This window comes from Perna viridis, chromosome 14 (assembly GCF_037379345.1).
Source record: "Perna viridis isolate PV_CMFRI_1.1 ecotype Kerala chromosome 14, ASM3737934v1, whole genome shotgun sequence".
In the NCBI taxonomy this organism is placed as follows: Eukaryota; Metazoa; Mollusca; class Bivalvia; order Mytilida; family Mytilidae; genus Perna; species Perna viridis.
In genome coordinates this window covers 3615084-3636392 of record NC_142458.1, presented here as the reverse complement: position 1 = coordinate 3636392, position 21309 = coordinate 3615084, and the positions used below count along the sequence as shown (strand labels likewise).

General features: G+C 33.2%; 1 protein-coding gene across 2 annotated transcripts; it reads right to left on the bottom strand.

Annotated features, from left to right (window-relative positions):
• Positions 1 to 2785: 2785 nt before the first annotated feature.
• LOC148597768 (uncharacterized) lies at positions 2786 to 15407 on the bottom strand. 2 transcript variants are annotated; one of them, XM_088561047.1, is made up of 4 exons: positions 15281 to 15407; positions 11070 to 11695; positions 7663 to 7815; positions 2786 to 6805 (listed from the first exon to the last, which is right to left on the bottom strand). In XM_088561047.1, exons 1-4 carry the CDS (start codon positions 15384 to 15386, stop codon positions 6482 to 6484), a joined length of 1209 nt encoding a protein of 402 aa, XP_088417173.1. In that variant the 5' UTR covers positions 15387 to 15407; the 3' UTR covers positions 2786 to 6481. The 2 variants fall into 2 exon arrangements, with proteins under 2 accessions (XP_088417173.1, XP_088417174.1); XM_088561048.1 differs by having other exon boundaries at positions 15292 to 15383.
• Positions 15408 to 21309: the final 5902 nt, after the last annotated feature.

Below are 21309 nucleotides of genomic sequence, written 5' to 3'. Positions count from 1 at the left end.
GCTAAACTTGGTTCAGTTAATAAGATTGGAATGTGGTATTGAAGTAGCTCTTTGTACATATTGTAAATAAGTTTACAGTGCAAATAAATTTGGAAACAGATTCCGTGTTATTCTGAATTTCGCCACATTTCAGAATATGATTTTCAAAGTTGTACATGAGAAAAATTCCAAAAAAGCCGTTTCAACAGCCACTACTCCTACATCAATTGACAAATCGTCTCTTGATGTTGAACAATACTACCTTCTGCCAGAATTTTGCTAAAGGCAACAGTTTTTGAGTTATTTGCAAAAAAAAAATGCCTTCATACCCCTATGTTCTATTTTTAGTAACGGCGGTCATATTTTTTCATGTATCATTAATCCCAACTGTCATTTTGTGCACAATACTCTTAGGAACAACCATGCCAAGTTTATATCTTGTCGGTCTAGTAGTTTCAGAGGAAATTTTCGAAAATGTGTCCACAACGACGGATGCCAAGTGATGGCATAAACTCACTAGTCCTTTGGCGAGGTGAGCTAAAAATTAACAATAATACTAGTCGACATACACCTAATACATGTAATTATGTCAACTCGGTCTAAAACTCAATGTTATTGCCCGTAGTATCAGATCTTGCTGATTTTGGATATAAATATATGCAATCCAGCATTTCCCATAGATTAGTAGTGATATCTATATGCGAATTTTTATACCAGAGTTATCCTTCTTGACCTGTCAAGATATCATTTTAACTTCCCTCTCTATTCATTTTTTTCTCTCCCCCCTCTTCATATATATAAATGTTTATAATGGCAGTAGAATATGTCCCCCATACTCCTACTCATTTGTCAATGTCTAGCCATAAACAAACTTGTATGTTTACTTTTAACATGTATTAACTGCAATTATAATGCATGGTAATGTTTAGAAAATTCCAAAATCTTAATGAGAAAAAAAAAGCTTCCTTCAAATATTAAAATATACATAAGTACTCAAATCGATCATGCTATTGGACTATTAAATATTATATGAATATGTCTAAAATGTCTTATAAAAAAATAGGAAACCTGAACATTGCCATGTGGAATGTCAATGGTTTTACTAATGATAACTAATTTTAAATGCAATTTCAAATGTTCATATTTTAAGTTTAGTTTAAACATGGGGCGGCGGCGACAACCCCGATTGAAATTTCTGGATATAATTTAGTTTCTAAGAAAATCAGGAAAAAACAGGAAAAAAACTGGCATTCCTCTGGTGGAATTTCCATGTACGTTAATAGTTATATTAGTAAGGGTATATCCAAATTGCACTCTTTTGATAGCGATGTTGTTTGGATTAAACTTCACAAATCTTTCTTTTAGAAAAAAAAGATACTTTTTAGGCATCGTGTATTTTTCACCTGAAAACTCATCTCAGTCTAATCAAGATTTGGAAGAATTATATAAGAAATAATTCCAAATCATCTTCAAAATATACAAAGAAAGATGTTTACAAAATGCTGGAATTTTTAATCGACAACATATTTGTCCAGTGTGGTGGACGTGTTTTTCAACAAACGGTCGGCATTCCAATGGAAACAAATTGTGCTCCTTTACTTTCTGACCTATTCCTTCACTCTTATGAGGCTGATCTGATCAGAAAGAAAGACTATCGTTTGGCTAGATCCTTCGATCTCAGTTTCCGCTATATAGATGACGTATTATCTTTAAACAATCCTAATTTCGGGGATTTGATACATCGCATCTACCCAAAAGAACTTGAGATAAAGGATACTACAGACACTGTGAAGTCAGCCTCATATCTTGACCTACACTTAGAAATCGATGGTAAAGGAAAACTATTGACCATACTTTATGACAAACGTAATGACTTTTCATTCAGAATTGTCAACTTTCCATTCATGTGTGGCAACATCCCTTCAGCACCTGCGTATGGAGTGTTCATATCACAACTCATACGTTATGCCAGAGCTTGTCGAAACTACGCAGACTTTTTGTATCGCGCTAGAACTCTAACAAATAGGCTTCTGGAACAGGGTTATGTTGCTACAAGATTGAAGTCATCACTACAGAAGTTTTATGGTCGTCATCATGCATTCGTGGATCGTTATGGTGTATCCATCTGCACCATGAAAACTGATTTATTCAACGGGTCATAATTTTCCTTTCCTCGTTTGTCTACCCCGGACTTGACTTTTATGAGCAACTCGGCGGGTGTTTCTAGAAAAGCAGAGGACGCTTACCCTATCGGTGCACCTGGTCCATGCTCCCAGTTTTTAGTGGAGTCCGAGTTGCTCATTTGTTTTTGTTACTTTGTATGTATGATTTTAGTTACTTTATGTTCTTTGTTGTGTATGTCTGTTTTCCACGTTGGTCTTTGTCCCTGGATTACATTCTTTTGATTACCGCTATAATCTTGGTTCCCTTGATTACTCTTTCTCAATGATATTGTGAAATACAGTTCAAAAGGTGATATAATTATTCAAGGCGATTTTAATGCCTACACTAATACTAAACCTGACTTCGTTTTTAATGATGATACTGAATATCCAAACCCTGAAGATCTAAACTACTTTTTAGATAGTCCCAACTCCTAGAAATAATATGGTTACTAAACCATTAAACAAGAAAGAGTTGTTAATTATTGACAAATCTCTGTAAAGAAACAAGCCTTAAGATAGTAAATGGTCGCAAAATTTGCGACACATTAGGAAAATATACATGTAATACATACAACGGATGTAGCTTTGTAGACTACACCCTTATTTCAAGAAATATTTTTTTTCAAAAAAAAGTTTAACAATTTTGTTTTGGCCAGAATTATCACATTTATTAATGCTAACAAATTAATCCATAACAATCAAATTGGATTCAAAGAAAAATCAAGAACAACGGATAATCTTTTTACATTAAAAACAATTGTTGAAAAATATAAATCAAATAATAAAAAAGTATATGCAGCTTTCATAGACTTAAGAAAGGCCTTCGATACAATTTGGAGTGAAGGCCTGTTTTATAAATTATGGAAAAATAACTTCCCTTCTCAAATACTTAAAATTATTCTTTCAATGTATCAAGAACCTTCTTGTAAACTGAAGTTCAAACAAGGTTTAAGTAGGAAATTTGTGTCAAAATGTGGAGTCAAGCAAGGAGATGTTATTAGCCTCTTATTTTTAATTTATATATAAATGATTAAATTTAATATCTTAGTGAAGGCAAGGTTGATCCTGTCATTATCAGAAATATCTCAATTAACTCACTACTACACGCAGATGAAATTATATTATTATCTAGTATTCAAACCGGTCTTCAAAAACCGGTGAATATTTTGCACAATTTTTATGAATCATGGAAGCTAGAGGTCAACCAACAAAAATCTAAAATTATGATATTCAATTCAAATGGAAAAACTCATCTTAATAGTTTTAAACTTAATGATAAAACTTTAGAAACTGTAAAAAACATATTGCTATGTCGGTTAAATATACAGGCAATTTTAACATCTCTTCTCAGATATTAATGGAGAAAGGTCGTAAAGCATGGTTTAAGATTAAAAACTCTATAGGATTGAACAATCCATGCTCTATGCTAGAAAAACTATTTGATATGCTTATAAGCCCGATTATTCTATATGGCTGTGAAATTTGGGGAACCAACTGAAATTTCAAAAATAGTGAACCATTTGAACATCTCCACTTAAAATTTATAAAAGAAATCCTTGGTGATCACAGCAAGGCAACAAATTCTGCTTGCTTGGCAGCACTAAAAAGACAACCTCTCAATGTCAAAATTATGGTTCAAGTTATCAAATTCTGGGAACACATTATTATATCCAATAACACCTTTGTAAATGAAATATATAAAAATATTCCACAAAATAATAAATGGTTAACAACAGTTCACAATGGGATAAAAGAACTTGGTTTTAATTACATTTTAACTGATACAGATCTACTTAAACACAATATATAACATATAAAGCAAAGAATCAAAATCACCTCTATACATTGAGAGATGATAAGAAACTTGTGTTCTTTAAGAAATTCTATAAGGTTAACAAAAAACATCATATGTTGATACATGTAAATACAAATCAGACAGATCTATAATTTGCAAATACCGAATTAGTACCAACTCACTTTAAATAGAGAGAGGACGATACAAAAACATTCCAGCTAATGAACGCATTTGCAAATCATGTCAATTAAATCAAATTGAAGATGAAACCCATTTCTTCATACACTGTTCCACCCACATTAACTATAGAAATGATTTAATAACAAAATTTAAAAAAACATATACACCACTTCAGCTCACTCACAGAAAACATAAGTTTGATTTTTAACTCTAACTCACTCCCAGTACTCAAGACAACAATTAATTATATAAACAATTGCCAAGCTTTCATTCAAAGTATAATGTTATAATTTTCTGGTTGGTCACCATTGTCCACAACATTATACATGTAAATGATAGCAGTGTTTTGTTTATACAAATGTTTGTGCATTATGTTATTATTGTGTCATGACCATTTAATGAAAATGTGTTTGAACAATAAATGATTTTAATTTGTAATCCTCTATTTTGATATAAATCTTTAATCATCCTGTCTAATTTAGTAAATATCTATTTTAAAATTCCATGGTTAAAAAGTGCTATAGGCACTTTTACAATGTAGGTAACCAAAAAAATTTTTTTTCAATCATCTTAAAAAATGGAAAAGTTATGACAATTTAAAATTGATGCCCCATGCCACTTAATGGATTTTTTGCCAACCAATAAGTGATGACTTCAGGAAAAACTCTTAGATTTTTATCTTCTTTCAACACTTGCGTTTCTAGAAAAGTATGTACTAGTACCCTACAAGCAGTGGCAGGTCCAGATGGGGGTGCAGGGTTTGGCGCCCCCCCCCCCCCCACATTTTTATTAGAAATTTTGTCATTTTCAAATATACAAATGACAAAATATGGCAATTAATGTCCTAATACTCCCCTTTTCCACAGTGACTCCGGCTAGTACCCCTCCTTTTCAAAGTGTCTGGCCATCAATGCGTCAGTTTCTTTTTAGCTTAGTAGAGTTCCATGTTCTTTAGTGCTATTATACTTCTGAGAGTCTGTTGGTTTATTTTTCAAAGTCTTTATCGTTATTTTGTGTTGTGTATTCTAACTTTTAAATATCACCTTTACTGTGACTACAGTGGATTTAAGGTCCAGGCATTGATCATGAAGGTCAAAACATAATTCTACTCCTATGCCAAGGAGTATGTAAACCAATATGGAAAACCTTTATTGAAAAACCAACTTTCACTGAGACAATATGGAATTAAAACATTTCTTACACAGTAATCTTGGAGCATATAATATACTAGCATAGGCCACAACTTAGCCAACTTGATTGTATAGTTAATGCATATACATGATGTATATTCAATTGGCTATTTCGAAGGTTCTACATTTCTGCACCATTGAACTATTGCTTTAACTAATTGTTTGTACGGTGATAAAATATCGAAAATAAATCACAAAAATTGAAATTATAGATGTTTCAGCAATAACAGGGCCTTAATATACACTCAGGTTTACCATACAACAAAGACTAAATTCTTAATTTAAAAAAAAAAATACTAGAAGCCCTGTTTATCACAGGAGCCCCACGTCATTTGTTAGTAGTGACCTTTTTAGTAAATCAAATGTGTCTGTAAGACACTAATGATGCCCCCGCTTGCTAGATTTGCCAAATTAGGAACATGTTTATTTTTGTATGAAGACATGGTTTGCAGATTCAGAAATCCTTCCAAGGCTTGTGTTACTCATGGTCTGGGGATCAATTTGTTAGTGTGATGAGAAAAAGAGGACCGATGGACAGACTGACAGACACATAAAAAATGTTAATACCCCAAATTAAAAATCCCTAACTTTGTTGCTTTGAAAGTCCAACTATCACCCAGTTCCATAATATTTCATGAAAATCAATATCCTATGACCTTGCACACCACCATCATGTGTAGAAACATCCTGAAAAAAATATTTTAGATATGGTTTAAAAACTACAGGAGGAGATAGCCATACAAGCCATATAGCCCTATTTCTAATGAAAATGATTAAGTGTAACTATCACGAAATTCTGTAACATTTCATGAAAATCAAAATCCTTTAGCCAAAAGTAGAAATATCCTGTAAAATATTTTAGATGTAGTTCAAAAACTGTACAAGGAGATAGCCGGACAAGCCATGATCCATATATTTCTGGGTAAAATGATTTAGTGTAACTATCACCAATTTCAGTAATATTTTACGGAAATCTAAATCCTTTGGCCCTGCACACCTTCATAATGTGTAGAAATATCCTGAAAAATATTTTAGATTAGTTCAAAACCTGTACGAAGAGATAGCCGGTCAAGCCATGATCATTTGTAATCCGGACGGAAGGACGGACAGACGGGGTAAATTAATATGCCCCAAGAGTTTGTCTTAATAATAAAGAATAACTAATCAAAATCTCATTCTGCAGTAAACTTCAACTGTTTTTTTTCTAAGTCTGGCACTTTTTGTACTCTGTCTGTACATGAATCCTTCACGATCAAGCTCCGAATTCTTCCTAAAACTGGAGTCTTTGGTTCTATTTTTAGTAACATTGGTAATGAGATTTTGTACCCACAAACCATTATGATTGTCAGTGAAAAGATGATCACCATGACAATGAGCATAAATGGCTGCCACTGTACCGGAATTTCGCTGAAGAAAAGTCGGAAACTTTTTCCGATTGCACTGAAGAAGATTTCTATTGGGTGGAGAAGTGATCTGGTAATAACTGAGGATAAAACCTAAAATGAAAGAAGATTGCTTTCTTGAGTTTGAATGTGGCTTCTGGTGCAGTATATCCACAATTATGTTGATGTACAATGTACATGTATACAATGTGAAAAGGAAAAATACTTTAATAATCTTACAAAACAATTTTTGGGGTAGTGTAATCATTGATTGATTGTTTGGGTTTAACGCCCGAGCAGCAATATTTCAGCTATATTCAGGCGACATAGTCCCATAAAACAATCTTACTTAGAAAGTTTTTCCTTTACTTTTCATTCAGAATTGTCAACTTTCCTTTCCTCTGTGGCAACATCCCTTCAGCAACTGTGTATGGAGTCTTCATATCACAACTCATACATTATGCCAGAGCTTGTCGAAACTACACAGACTTTTTGTATCATGCTAGTATTCTAGCAAATAGGCTTCTAGAACAGGATTATGTTGCTACAAGATTGTGAAGTCATCACTACAGAAATTTTGTGGTTGTCATCATGAACTCATGGATCTTTATTGTGTATTCATCTGTGTCATGAAAACTGATTTATTCAAAGTGTCATAGTTTTCCTTTCGTTTGTCTACAATGGACTTGACCTTTTTTATGAGCAACTCAGCAGGTGTTTCTAGAAAAGCAGAGGATGCTTACCCTGCCGGTGCACCTGGTTCATGCTCCCAGTTTTTAGTTGAGTCCGAGTTGCTCATTTGCTTTTGTTACTTTGTATGTATGATTTAGTTATTTCATTTTATTTGTTGTGTGCGTCTGTTTTCCATGTCTGGTCTTTGCCCCTGTATAAAATTCGTTTGCTTACTGATGTAACCTTGGTTCCCTTGATTATTCTTTCCTAAAATTATATTGACCTTAGTATAAACTTACCATTAGAGGAGTTATCTCCCATAGTGGGTCAACCAAAAGTGCTTTGTGGTATTTTTCACATGGATCGTGTTGCCATGACAACTGTAGCAACAACCAATAACGGACACTCTCAGTGATTGTCATCTTGTCGGGGTAGCATTCCTTTGGTACACCCTGAAAAATGAAAGGAGTTATGGTAACAGGAAGAGGACTGACAGACAGACTGACGTACAATGTACATGTCAATAACACAACAGACTCTGAAACTATACATGGCATGGTGCATAATGAAACCTGTACAAATGTACATTGTGTAATACATGTTAATATTATTACTTTATAAGTAGGCAAAATTGGTAGGAACTCACGTTTAAGCAAGTTACAATGTATCACTAGGCAAAGTTCAGGTTTTATAATAGCTTTGTCAATTTGAGTTGTTCATTTTGGAGCAAGTGCTGTCACAATATTTAGTATTTGACACACTTTAACAAAGGGACACAACCATTGGTTTAAATACAATATTGCACAATATTTTGAAATTCATTTTAAATAAAAAGTTCAGGGTGTTTTAATGGATTACTTTGAATCCAATTATAATCTAACAAACAGTTATTGAAACAGAAAATCTGCAGGATACTTCTGATACCCCTTGTAAAGAAAAACAATCTACAAAAACAATTGATTAAAATCATATGAAAAATAGTTATAATACAATAAAACCCGAAAAATGTTTGTGGTCCTTTGTTACTCCAAAACAGTGAAAACTATTCCAAAACTGACTGAAAATGATATGGACTTCCAGATGGAATCCAATGAAAACTATTTTAAAAATTGGGCCAGAAATTTAAAAAGGCAATTTGTGGGGGGTGTGGTTTCTTTGACCCCTTATAACTCAAAAACCACAAGAGATGTCTGCAATATGATTGATAAATGCAGGCAGTATGAGAAAAAATATTATAAAGTTCTATTTAAATTCTATAAATTCTATTTTAAATCTTTTAAATACATGTATTATAAACACACAATTTTATAAGAAACAAATTTAAAAAAAAAAAGTATTGTCAAAATTGAATGAGAAATAAACCTTCTATATCAATTTTAATTTACACCTATTTTACACCTTCTTGGCCCCTTTTTGCAGAACAGAAGGGACCAATAACCCCATTTTTTTTAAATACATAAACACTGAGGCTTCATTCCTTGCATTGCATATGGTAGAACCTCTCGGTGAAGGATCCGGCTTCCTATTTTGATAGTTATGGTTATGAGTACTTCTTGTATACAACAAATATTTTGATTATGATCTTCCTACATATTTGATATTAATGATGCAGATGAGAAGTTACTCCTTGAAACATGTGTACAGCATATCGAAATTTACACTATATAAAACTGGTATACTTTTGTATTAAAAAACAAGCTTCCTCTAGCTACAAGTAACAATATATTATGGGATTGTATTTACTATAACTTAAGTTATCACACTTATTTCAGTCAACATTATAGGGAAGAAGTAATTTTAGTGACCACAAATTTGATGCAGTAGAACTAAAATCATGAAGCCTCATTCCTTCAATTTAAACTGAAGGAAAGGAAGATAAACTGGAAATACATTGCACTGTAAGCAAGCTCACAAAGAAATTATACCCCCTCCCCCTGCTTCAAACAGAGTACAATTAAATGCATTTCCCTGAAGTTCAGATATTTCCCTTATGAGTCCTCTAACAGTAATTATATTCCTTTATGCACATACATATATGTACATGTATATGTATGATGCCTAACCTTCCTTAAAAATTTCATCAAAATTCCTTGAGCCATTGAGAAATTACACTTACAAGAAATGTGGACAGATGGACTGACAGACAGGGCGATTCACATACATGTATACCCCAAAACTATGTTTGCAGGGGGTATTAAAAACATGAAAACACATTGTACATGTACATTTGTACATGTATATACAATGTACAATGTAAATTTGTCTTTATGTTACTGAAGTCTCAAGGCAATAAAGCATGTAATCCTTTAAAATAGAACAAAAAATGAAAAAAAAAATCTATTTTATGTAGTGTCAGTGTGACAATAAACATTAGACCACAGATCAGACAAAGATTTAATGTCCTACATATATACACAATACAACCCATAGTATTCTGCATTTATTATGTATCAGGGAATTCGTTTACATAGGGCTGGCATTTAACACATTCTTTTAAAACATCTCAACATGGAATGACAAGAGATTAATACAGATTATCACCATATACATGATATAGTCTGGTTACATGGGATTTTTAATAATAAACATGTTAAAAGTAAGGAATTGTAAAATGTAAATGTACCATTGTAGTAATTTCTCTGCTACCATGGTCTCATTGTCTAACAAAGTACATTATCATGCTGAATGAACCATTTACTCACCATATTAATGCATGTTGGTGCATGTAAGGCCAAAAATAATAATAGTCTTTGTTTCCTGCTACCAGCAAGAAAAAATAGGGTAGGTAGGTCGGGAAATTATTTTCATTTTCAAAAAACATTTCACATTAAGTTAATTGAACAACAATATAGACTTTAATGGTGCTTGAACTAAACAGCCATAAAATGTTTTAGGTAGCAGGAAAACAACATTTTTTTTGGCCAAATGAATCATTAAAGTAGCTTGTTTTTGTCCTTGAGGACTTAAAATAGTATGTACATGTACAATACAGATAGAGACAATGCACCATGACTGATCATTGACATGGTGGTGTACAACTGTTTAAGTGGCAGTAAAAATCTTTTTTGTCTTTGTAGATATTTTTATATTTCATTCTGCATTTAAAGATTTCAACTAACAATACCAAAGTTAAAGATCTCTGAGATAAAAAAAATGGGAAACACCCTCTAATCAGTACAACACTTATTCAGTGTTCTAGGATTTTTCAGAAATTGAGGTTTCCTCAGGAAAAAATCCACATAAAATCAACTTTCCCACAGTCAATGACTGCTTTCCGAACAAAGCAAATCCTTACAGGATATGAATTTTTCAACTTGCCATGGCGGCATGGGAAAACTAAGTACCTAACTTTCCCTGACCCAAATTTCACTTGCCCCGGGTAACGGAATCCTAGAACACTGTTATTCTAATTTCTCCTCTCTTAACACTGAAGACTTTACGAGTGCAGTCACAGTGTCTCCCGCCATGATGGTGGAGTCACTATTTCAAAACATGCAGATACATGTATTTAAACTCTTCTGTTTACCTGAAAAAATATATTTAATTATTTTTTAAAGTTAAAAGAATAAAAGTAATAGACAGAAAAAAAACTAGAAATATTTATGTGAAGCAATTTCAAAGTTTTTAATTTGGTGGAGATATGTTTTCCTCCAGTGTGAAGAGTGAAGAATTCAGGTTGATGGTAGTAAACCAATAATACAGACACCTTTTCCATTACAGCCATTCTCTTAGCTACTTCATTCTGGAACAGTCTAATATATTCCCATGGAATGCTAATAATGAAAGCACAAATTATTAATAACATTAAAATACGGTAAAACGTCACTCGGCTAAAACTGTATTTATGCTGAACTAGTTGGTAGTCACAACAAACACATGTCTGGTCTTCATTCCTATGTTCACATTTAGTGGTACTTTTCTTTGCTATGGAAGAAATATATCTCCATGGTGCTTGAATAGCCACAGAAGCTGATGACAAATATGAATTTAAAAGATCTCTGGCTGCACTCTTTCCTGGGTTTTTTTCCTCTTTTTCAACCCTTTTGCCTCGCTGCTTAGAATTTTTGTCTGATTTTGATTTTGGTAAAAAATGACATGTAAATAATGCCACTGCAATTAAAACAAAAGCAGATAGAACTGAAGTTATCTCCCTTGGCACCAGCAAGCATATCCATGAAATGAAAAAGGTTCTCATGAATTCAATGTCTTCTTGCATGCATTCCAATACAGCCTCCATGCTTAGTTTGTTTTGTCCTGAATTGCTCCACCCAACCCATGACCACTGCCATTTCCAAAATGAAGTTAGTGAGTTCTGTCTGTTCTTTATTCTCACTGAAAAAAAGAAATGTACATGAATTTTATGTTTTTATGTACAATGTATACATGATCTAGAGAAACAAAGTTCTCCTGTCAAAAAATATTGATAAAACATAATAAGAAGATTCCTAAATACATGCACATGAATTGATTTCAACTCAAGTATATTTCTTTGAAGCCAGTACATGAAAATGACACTAAAATATCATTTATTACAAGGATTATAATTTGATACAGAAGCCATCTTAACCTGGTAAGGTATGAAGTTCCAATGACCGCATGAGAAAGAGGACTTTCACATTCACTACCATTTCTTTATTGTTCTTCATTTATATCAAGGTCAACTAGGGTCAGCTTGTGTAAGAACTGAGATATTGTGATGGGACCCAAGGGAACTGCCACTTGGACTGATTTTTTTACTGACGCATTTCAGATATTTTTATGTTTATAGATATATTGCCATATAAATATATCTGGTTTTATTTTCTTCAAATCTAAAATCCTAAATACATATGGAGTTGCCTATAAACCAGTTTCCACCAGATTCAACATAAATAGTGAAAGAGAAAGTAATCTTTGTGCCATTTTTGCCTGAAGGCATGAGGCCACAACTAATTTTCAAGTTCATTTCAATATACACATTTGAGCAGATTTTAAAAAATTCCACCAGCACAAACTCAATAAAACTTCTCTGGACTAAAGATATGTACAAACAGGATTTTACATATAAATTGTAGAAAATTTCACCATCATTTTCTGAAATTAATACATGTAACTCGGAGATGGGGTAAACATGACAAATGAATTGAGTTAAAAGTCCTAAATTTTAACCTTCTTCCACTGAACCAAATCACAACTTTAAGTCAGAATTGATTCATGAAAAAAAATCTGATGTAATTTTAACATATTTTCTACCGATTAGAGTCAAAACTTCAGCAAATAAGTAAAAATATGAAAAAATGTAGAAGGTACCTACTATCAAAGTTGGAACTATATTCATATACAACGAAAACCAAGGGGAATTAATTGTGTTCTTGTACCTGAAAGACAGGCTTTTGAACTAAGGTTTTAAAAACTCTCATAGGCTGCCTAAAAAGTTCATTTCTAGACAAGATTTTCATTATATCTCCAGCCATTTTCTGTGCTGTTTTGACTATTGATTTAACCAACTTTGCCTGGGGTAAATTTTATCATAGACCTGTAATTAGAATTAAGATACAATGTATAAGTCACAGTCTATTTTATCATTATTTTACCATAGGCTGGCCATTTATGTGGCATTGTTTTACCCCGAGTGATAGGGAGGGGTTAAATACCGACATAAATGGCTACCACGTGGTAAAACAATGATAAAATGGAGTTTCTGTGATTTATTTCAATTCTAATTGGATTGCTTTTTCATATTGTTTTAATATGTGTTTCACATATTGTTGGTCATGTGTATATCACTTTTTCACCATTGTTGTAGTCATGTGTCATATTAGAATGATAAATAATGTATTTAAATGAAAATGATGAATGTTTTTGTTTAATGCATTTAATTGAAAATAAAAAAAAAAAACGTTCAGTTGTATGTACATGTTATGGCGACCAGAGATGTGTCCAAATGTACATGTATATGTACAAATGAATATATTAAGTTTTATCATATAACTTTTAAACCTTTCAAGGAAGTGTTCACACAAATGTATAAATGTTTCAAAATGTCATAGCCATGCATGAAAATAGAAAAGACAGGGACTGAAGTCCACATTTAATCAAATGTTTGTCAAAAGTGCCGGGCAGTGCCAGTGATCCAAGATGAAATGTTGTTTTTACATTTTTGAGACCAAGTCTAGAGAACTTTACAATAAAACTTCTTTCTACTATGAAAGAAACTTCATCATTTATGTTTGAAATTACAGCTACAAAGTTTGGAAATGGGAAACTGACAATTTTTTATCAATGTCACCATTATTCCTTGAATGCATAAGGTTTAATATATTGAACTTTGAAGTATCTGTTAAAAGTACATGTTATTACTTTTTATTACAAATCTTGTTTCAAGCCGCTTGATTAAGCATGATTTTGATGTCTTGCAAGTCCCTTTAATTACAGGTCTATGACTTTATGCTGCTTGTTTATATTTTTATATACCACAAAAAATTAAAGGTAATGGAAGGGGAGGTTTAGCACACTTCAAAACCTTTTTTTTTTTTTAAATATTTCCACTGAAAATGCTTGAACCATTAAGTCTGGACCACAAAGGTTGTTTCCAACATACCAGTTCTTACCATGATATTGCCATGGTATTGGTTAAAAGGACTTACACTGAGCATTGCATGTGAGGCAAAGGATCAGCCACATGTAGAGGAAATGGGACAGGGAAGTGAATACCAAGTGAAAGTAGCCTTTGAATTGATTCAAAAATTGAAATACATGTATGCAGTTCATAAACAAAGAATTTTTTTCAAAATTATTTACAGTATATTGATCTGGTACATGTACCCTCAATTATTTTTTCAATGAATAACCATTTACCTATCATATTGTGCCCTTTTTTTCAGTGACTTAACAAATGTAAGAAATTGTATAAGTGGGATGCTCGGTTGCAGGCTGTGCATAACTCATATTACATGTATGAAAAATGATTAACCCTCCTAATTTCTGTGCGAGGCTCCCACAAAAACAGACATTTCTCCTGTTTTTCATGATGTCTACAGTATTGCAAGACCTCCTTCGATTGTATTCTTCATTTTAAATAGGCATCATTTTTGTTGTTTTTTTTTTTACACATATACAAAAATGTACCATTGGTCTCCTATGGACTTGGTACATGTAAATGAACACTTTGAACAGCTGATTAATGCTTGGATGCTCTCCAGATCTTTCACGTGATCTTTAAGGCAACCCTGAATATTTAACAATTTCAAATGGATAGTCATTTCAAGATCAAGGTTGTCTTTGTTCTTTTTTTCAAATCAAAATAATGCCAATATGGTTATATTTCTAATAGAATTTACTAAAACTTCTTTTTGTCTAGATGAAGCCCTATACATGTACATGTACTTGTCATTTATGTTAGTGGTTCATTTCACTGAACTGGTACAAAATCATAGTTTCCAGATAGTAATTTTTATTTCATTTATAGAAATTTCTGACCAGGCTTTGCTTCTAGGATTGGTATTCATATTTTATCTAATTTAACTGCCTAAAATATAAAATTCTAATTCATATAGATATATACCGACTTGTATATTATTTTTTGGTTATAAATAAAACTGCACAAAAAACTGGACAAAAGATTATATAATTATTCATACAGATATATACTGACTTGTATATACACAAGATATACAAATATTTGTCGAAAATATCGTCACACAAAATCTCTTGCAATTTGGAACTGCAGGAGATCTCCTCCAAAGAGGATCCAGAAGGTTAACAGGTATGACACATGTATCTGTAGGAAGTTTAATCCCTTTTGGGATTCAGTGTCTGGAGCAGTTTTCATATTTGGTGAGGCCAAATCAGAAAACACCTCCGGACACTGAATCCCAAAAGGATTAAAGGTACATGTAGTTAAGGCTTAATTTTGAAGTTTTTATGTATTTCACATACCATATAAGTACCATGAATATAATATAGCTATGAATACGCTTAAGACTGTTATCAGTACTTTTCTGTGTTTGTTAAGCGATTTCGAAAGTGTGTTTCTTGGCGCCATGGAATGAGGATGAATCAGACAGGGAAGTGTAATGGTAAACAATTTAATATAATGACGACAAATCGGACCAGAATGATGTCGTATCCTTCAACCCTGAATTATTCAACCTTTATTTAATTGATTGAAATTTGCGAGAACATATCTATGTGTAGACACAAACACTAAAATCCATGCTAAAACTTTTTTTTATAATCTTAAGTTGTACTTAAGGTACGGCGTTTTACATCTAATCCTTTCTGGGAAATGAAGATAAGAATTTGTTTGTGATTAATTTGAGCAAGGAGTTAAATACATATAAATCCTTGATTTGAGCGGAGTAGATTAAAGGGAACGGCTGAGTGAAATATTCTGCTATAATTTAATTCTGAGAATTCATGCCCGGTTAATAGATTCTTATCTTCAAATGTTGATTGTTTCTGGACGCAATTAACACGATTAGAAATACGTTAGTACGTTACGGTACATAGCCATGCATTGCAAGAATGATAAACTTCGAACAATATTGTTTACAAACAAGAGTCTTAAAGTAGAAGAAATAGGTAAATAAGGATCCCGGGCTCCACTAATATCTGGGAGTTTGGACCAGGTGCACCAAAGAGGCAAGCAGATATTATGAATCACAAATGAGATAAATTTGAGAAAATTTTCAACGAGATTTTTAGATTTTCTAATTTAGACTCTTAAATGATCGAAGTTAAAATAAATTAGGACCAAAAAGCCTGAGTTAGTCTGAGACTTTTTTCTAAATATTTTTTTCAGAAGCATGCAGTTTGAGGCGATTACATTATAATTTAGAAAAGAAGTTCCGATTTTTTAGTTCTAGAAATACGCTCGAGCTTCCATGTTATCATTTTTCCACAAATTTCGCAAAAAAATAAAATACCAATGTTTTTCGAAGAAATGGGGTCCACATATACAAAGCACAAACATTTTGAATATAGTATTACATATATGAACAGGCCGTCTTTTCTCTGAAACGCATTATACCAAACCATGCACGTGTATAGTCACGAGTAGACTCTGTACTGTATCTTTCTGGTATCATCAACTTTTTTATCTGGTGTATATCTGCACAGTGGCACAAATATCATAACTAACTGACTATCATTGCTAGTAAGTCGGATTAGTGTCAGAACTTCTTACACTCAGAGGGATGTAAAACATTAAGGTGTGAAAGGGTTAAGCTATAAGCAATTTTACGTGTTAATCTCATCAAATAAACCGGATTTTTTTTTAATCCAAAGTTCGCAAATTCTTTCTGTACTATATATACCTAGAGTAAGTATACAGTGTAGGTCATACAGATACCGTTAACGATAAGAGTGATTCTTGCCTTGTTAGCCAATACTAAAAGCATAAATGTAGGTGAATTGAACACAACCCACTACTTTAATAAAGACCAGCATTATACTATACTCGGCGTCACATAAATAACATACTGTTAAAAATTGAATAAAAATATTTTCTACGACTTTATTGACACCAACCGTCGTTTAAATTGTCTTAAATGACTTGCTCATTCGTTTAGCCAAACAGCTTCTCAAAAACAAGTCGCTTATTAGCTTAAATCATGCGTAACAAATCCTTACGGGAAAATCCCATACTAATATCCGCCATGTTGGTTTTTACGGGACGATTTGTTTACAAACGAAGTTCGTAAGTTCCCGTCGAAGTCCGGTGACAATCGTCTGCTTGATCAACTTCTCGGTATTGTACGTTGTTCGCGTAAAATAAATCCGAGATATCCGAAATAACGCCGAAGTGCATTCTGGGTTCTTTGGTTTTTGGACAAACCATTTAAACGTAAACAACATCTCCTAGCAACCCGATCACTGTAAACATGGCCGACTTTTTACAATGTAAATATTGGCACCTAGAATTAAAATCTGACCGGAATTTAACCATTCAATGTTTAGGGAGAAGCCGTTTGGCTAAACGAATGAGCAAGTCATTTAAGACAATTTAAACGACGGTAGGTGTCAATAAAGTCGTAGAAAATATTTTTATTCAAATTTTAACAGTATGTTATTTATGTGACGCCGAGTATAGAACAACTATGAGCAATGCTTACCATAACTGGATACCACCCCAACCCCACAGTTGGTGACTTATATCTTTAATTTTGATCGACCTCCAAATTGATTTGGATCAAAACTGGAAGTAAATATTCCGTTAAAGTTGTTTTAACTCTATTCAGTGATGTAGAAGAAGTAACGGATAAGATAAGGGTATCCCTCTACGTAACGGAAGGAAGGGAAATACTTTTATCACTATAATACAGCCTCATTACAAGTGGAGTATAACAATTGGGAAAACTGAGGCTGAGTTGAGGACATGTCGAACATACTTTCACCTGCGGAAGTTCTTAAGAGGCTGGGTTGGAAATATTGGGACCTACTTTCACCTGGATAAGAATTTTAGAGTCTTGAGTCATTGGTTAAACCACAACCGGTACCTGAAAAAAAGTGAATCGTTGTGCCTATTTGATATGAAAGTATTAAAAGCCCTTATAATTTTTCATCAACAAATCGGTAAATCTAATATACATAAACATTTTCCGCCATTTTTGCCAGATTTTTGTACTCCTCTGGTTTTATCCATTTCATAGCATTACATTTTTTTGCCCAGTGTGCACGTGACCCGGCCCCACTTTTCTTTTCATAATTTTATCAAACACACCGTTAATATTATTTGGGAAGTTTTCATGAAATGTTTGTTATTTTATTTTTAAAAAGATTACCTCCGGAAAGCCAAGAGAAATCCTTTTCTCGCCAAAATTTTTAATGCTTGCATCTCAAAAACAAGCACACTACCCCATCTATTTTTTTCTTCTGATATTGTTCTTAAAAGATTCCACAACCCTTTGAAATCATTGTTATTCTTAAAAAGACCAGCAAACATCCGTAAATAAATCAAACTCGCGTATATCCTTTTATTCGAAATGGGAAAACGAACGAGCCAAAGTAATATTGGGTATTGGTACAAATGTGTTACCGGAGAACAATGTATCTTAAATTCTCAATACATGTACGTTCATTAATAAAATAGTCAATAGTATTTTTTTATACAATCACAAAATATAATTCACACAACAGTAAGGATTTAGATACCAAAGCGTATTCAGAAATAAAACCTAAAGATGTTTTATTCATTCCTCAATATATTCTTATCCGCACACTTGTTTTGTATACATTTATGGCAGGGGCGGGTCCAGGTAAAGACTCGAAAGGCGTACGCCCCATCTTCATTTCAAAGAAAAAACAAAAAAAGAATATTGTGATCTACTAAATATTGTATTGAATATGACAATTTATCATATTCATTCATTAAACATGTCATAATCTGATTTCGTGTTATCCTGAATCTCATAATTTGATAACGATCCACGAGTTCATGATGAGGACCATAAACCTTCTGTAGTGATGACGTCAATCTTGTAGCAACATAACCCTGTTCCAGAAGCCTATTTGTTACGAGTTCTAGCGCGATACAAAGAGTCTGCGTAGTTTCGGCAAGCTCTGGCATAACGTATGCGTTGTGATATGAACACTCCATACGCAGGAGCCGAAGGGATTTTGCCACCGATGAAAGGAAAGTTGACAATTCTGAATGAAAAGTCATCACGTTTGTCGTAAAGTATGGTCAATAGTTTTCCTTTACCATCGATTTCTAAATGTATGTCAAGATATGAGGCTGACTTCACAGTGTCTGTAGTATCCTTTATCTCAAGTTCTTTTGGGTAGATGCGATGTATCAAATCCCCGAAATTAGGATTGTTTAATACGTCATCTATATAGCGGAAACTGAGATTGAAGGATCTAGCCAAACGATATTCTTTCTTTCTGATCAGATCAGCTATAAAGTCAACCTCATAACTGGTGACTTACATTGTTCTATAGAACGAGGAAAATAACGAACTGTTTAACAATGACATTATTTATCAATGTCATTCAAACATTTCATTCTCGTGAGAATGACCAGGGGGCGGCAAATAATGTAAGTACTACAAAAACAAGTAAATATTTACAACGCATACAATGGTGATTTATATTGGATCAAGTTATTCTTTCCTTGATTCAATGACAATGACAGTCACCCAATCAACTAAATTGTGTACATAGATGTAGGTAACTACAGTGTAACTGGAAAACGTTTCTATCTGTAATAAACTCAAATACCAGTGGAATGATATGAAATTCAGGCGCGTAGCTGAGGCCAAATTGAAGTGTAGGCAAAATTACGGCAGGGGGTCTGGGGGCCGCTTAAGGCCCCCAGCAGGTCTAGGGCGGAGCCCTGGTAAGGGGTCCAAGGGGGGGGGGCGAAGCTCCGCGGAGATAGCGTTTTAGAGCATCATTTATGCCTCTCCTAGATGTATTTTATCTAAAAAAAAATAAAAATTGGCAAAATTAAGTGCAGGTAAAAGCTTTTTTGCCTAACGGCAGCTACGCGCCTGAAATTTAAATCGCCTTCTCGATTGTCACGAACTTGCTTCTGGAACTTTGTCAGAACTTGTCCAACCATACTATTTTTAATTAACTTTCTCAATCGTGTCAATTGTTTGAATGCTCAGGGTTTTTATTGTTTATTATACAATATATACCATTATTTGTCAAGTAATTTTATGTAGCTCTCATGTGACTATCATTTAATCAACGTAGGACCAACTTAATCCCCTGATCATCATCATTGTATATGCATCGAATAATTTACTTAGCTTTAAATGATTTCCTAACTTAATCGGTCAAATATGACACTTTAAATGTCAATATCGCCATTTCAGTTATTATATTTCAAAGCTGAAATAGATGAGATAAAACGTAAAATCCTGATCTTGAAATACACTTTTGTCGTTGCGATCGTCTAAACTTCATATAGATCTAAGAAACTATGAAATATGACTTCCATGACTTCCTTGCCCTGTAGAATGAAGGATCAAGTGGGGTGCAACCCACTGCTCCCTCTTTTATTGGAAAATTTGTCATTTTCATGTGAAAAATTGACAAAAATAGGAGATAATGTCCGAGCACCCCTTTCCCTGAGGAACATCAGCTAGTACCCCTTTCCAAAAAGTCCAGATCCGGCCCTGGTTTTGTAGTATGAACTAGACTTACCAATGGACATATGGTCAGATTGAATTTTATGGACTTGAAGTGATTAATATAATGTTGTCAGGGACTTAATACTGTATATACTAGTTCGTAAATATTCACTCTGAAGCGATGCAGCAAGTAGATGGAGATGTGATGCTTAAATATCGAGCGGTACCCAAACATACAATAAACCTGCATATTGGTGAGTTACTGTCAAATCTGTCTTCACGGAACTTCCAAAGGAGGGGGAGACAAATCTTGGTCGTATAAGACAGATATCATTTATATATTTTACATATACATGAAATGCATTTCAGAAAATTCAATGTACATGTACATGTATAATTGCGTAAATCTTACGTTGTTTCAATTCATTTTTGGCCTAACATTAAAGTAAGATGGTTAAGACTTTATAAAACATGTTTTACTTCACCAAAGACATGTGCCTTTACACAGTCAGGAGATGTTGGTAAAAAGTGTCTTCGTGTCGTTATTTGACTTTTTAAAGTTTATTTTGAAGAAATGTTCTCGTTTTGTTACCGTGGATTTTTTTACTTTTGTTGGGGCCTTTCAGAGCTTACTTAAAGGCGTGTGTATACTTGGTGAAGACCTTTTGGTGATATCTGTAAGTATTTACTATTTTCATAAAAAGTTATACGAGTTAAAAGTAATTAGTATGTATCGATATTAAAAAAAAAACCACTTTTCTAAATTACACAGAGGGGCGAAATCGAGTATTTTAATTCATACCTATATTGCAATAAAGCAATGTACAGGGAAGAACATCAGAGATTAATTGAGTTTTTTTTTTCATATTGGCAGTTGATGCTGCG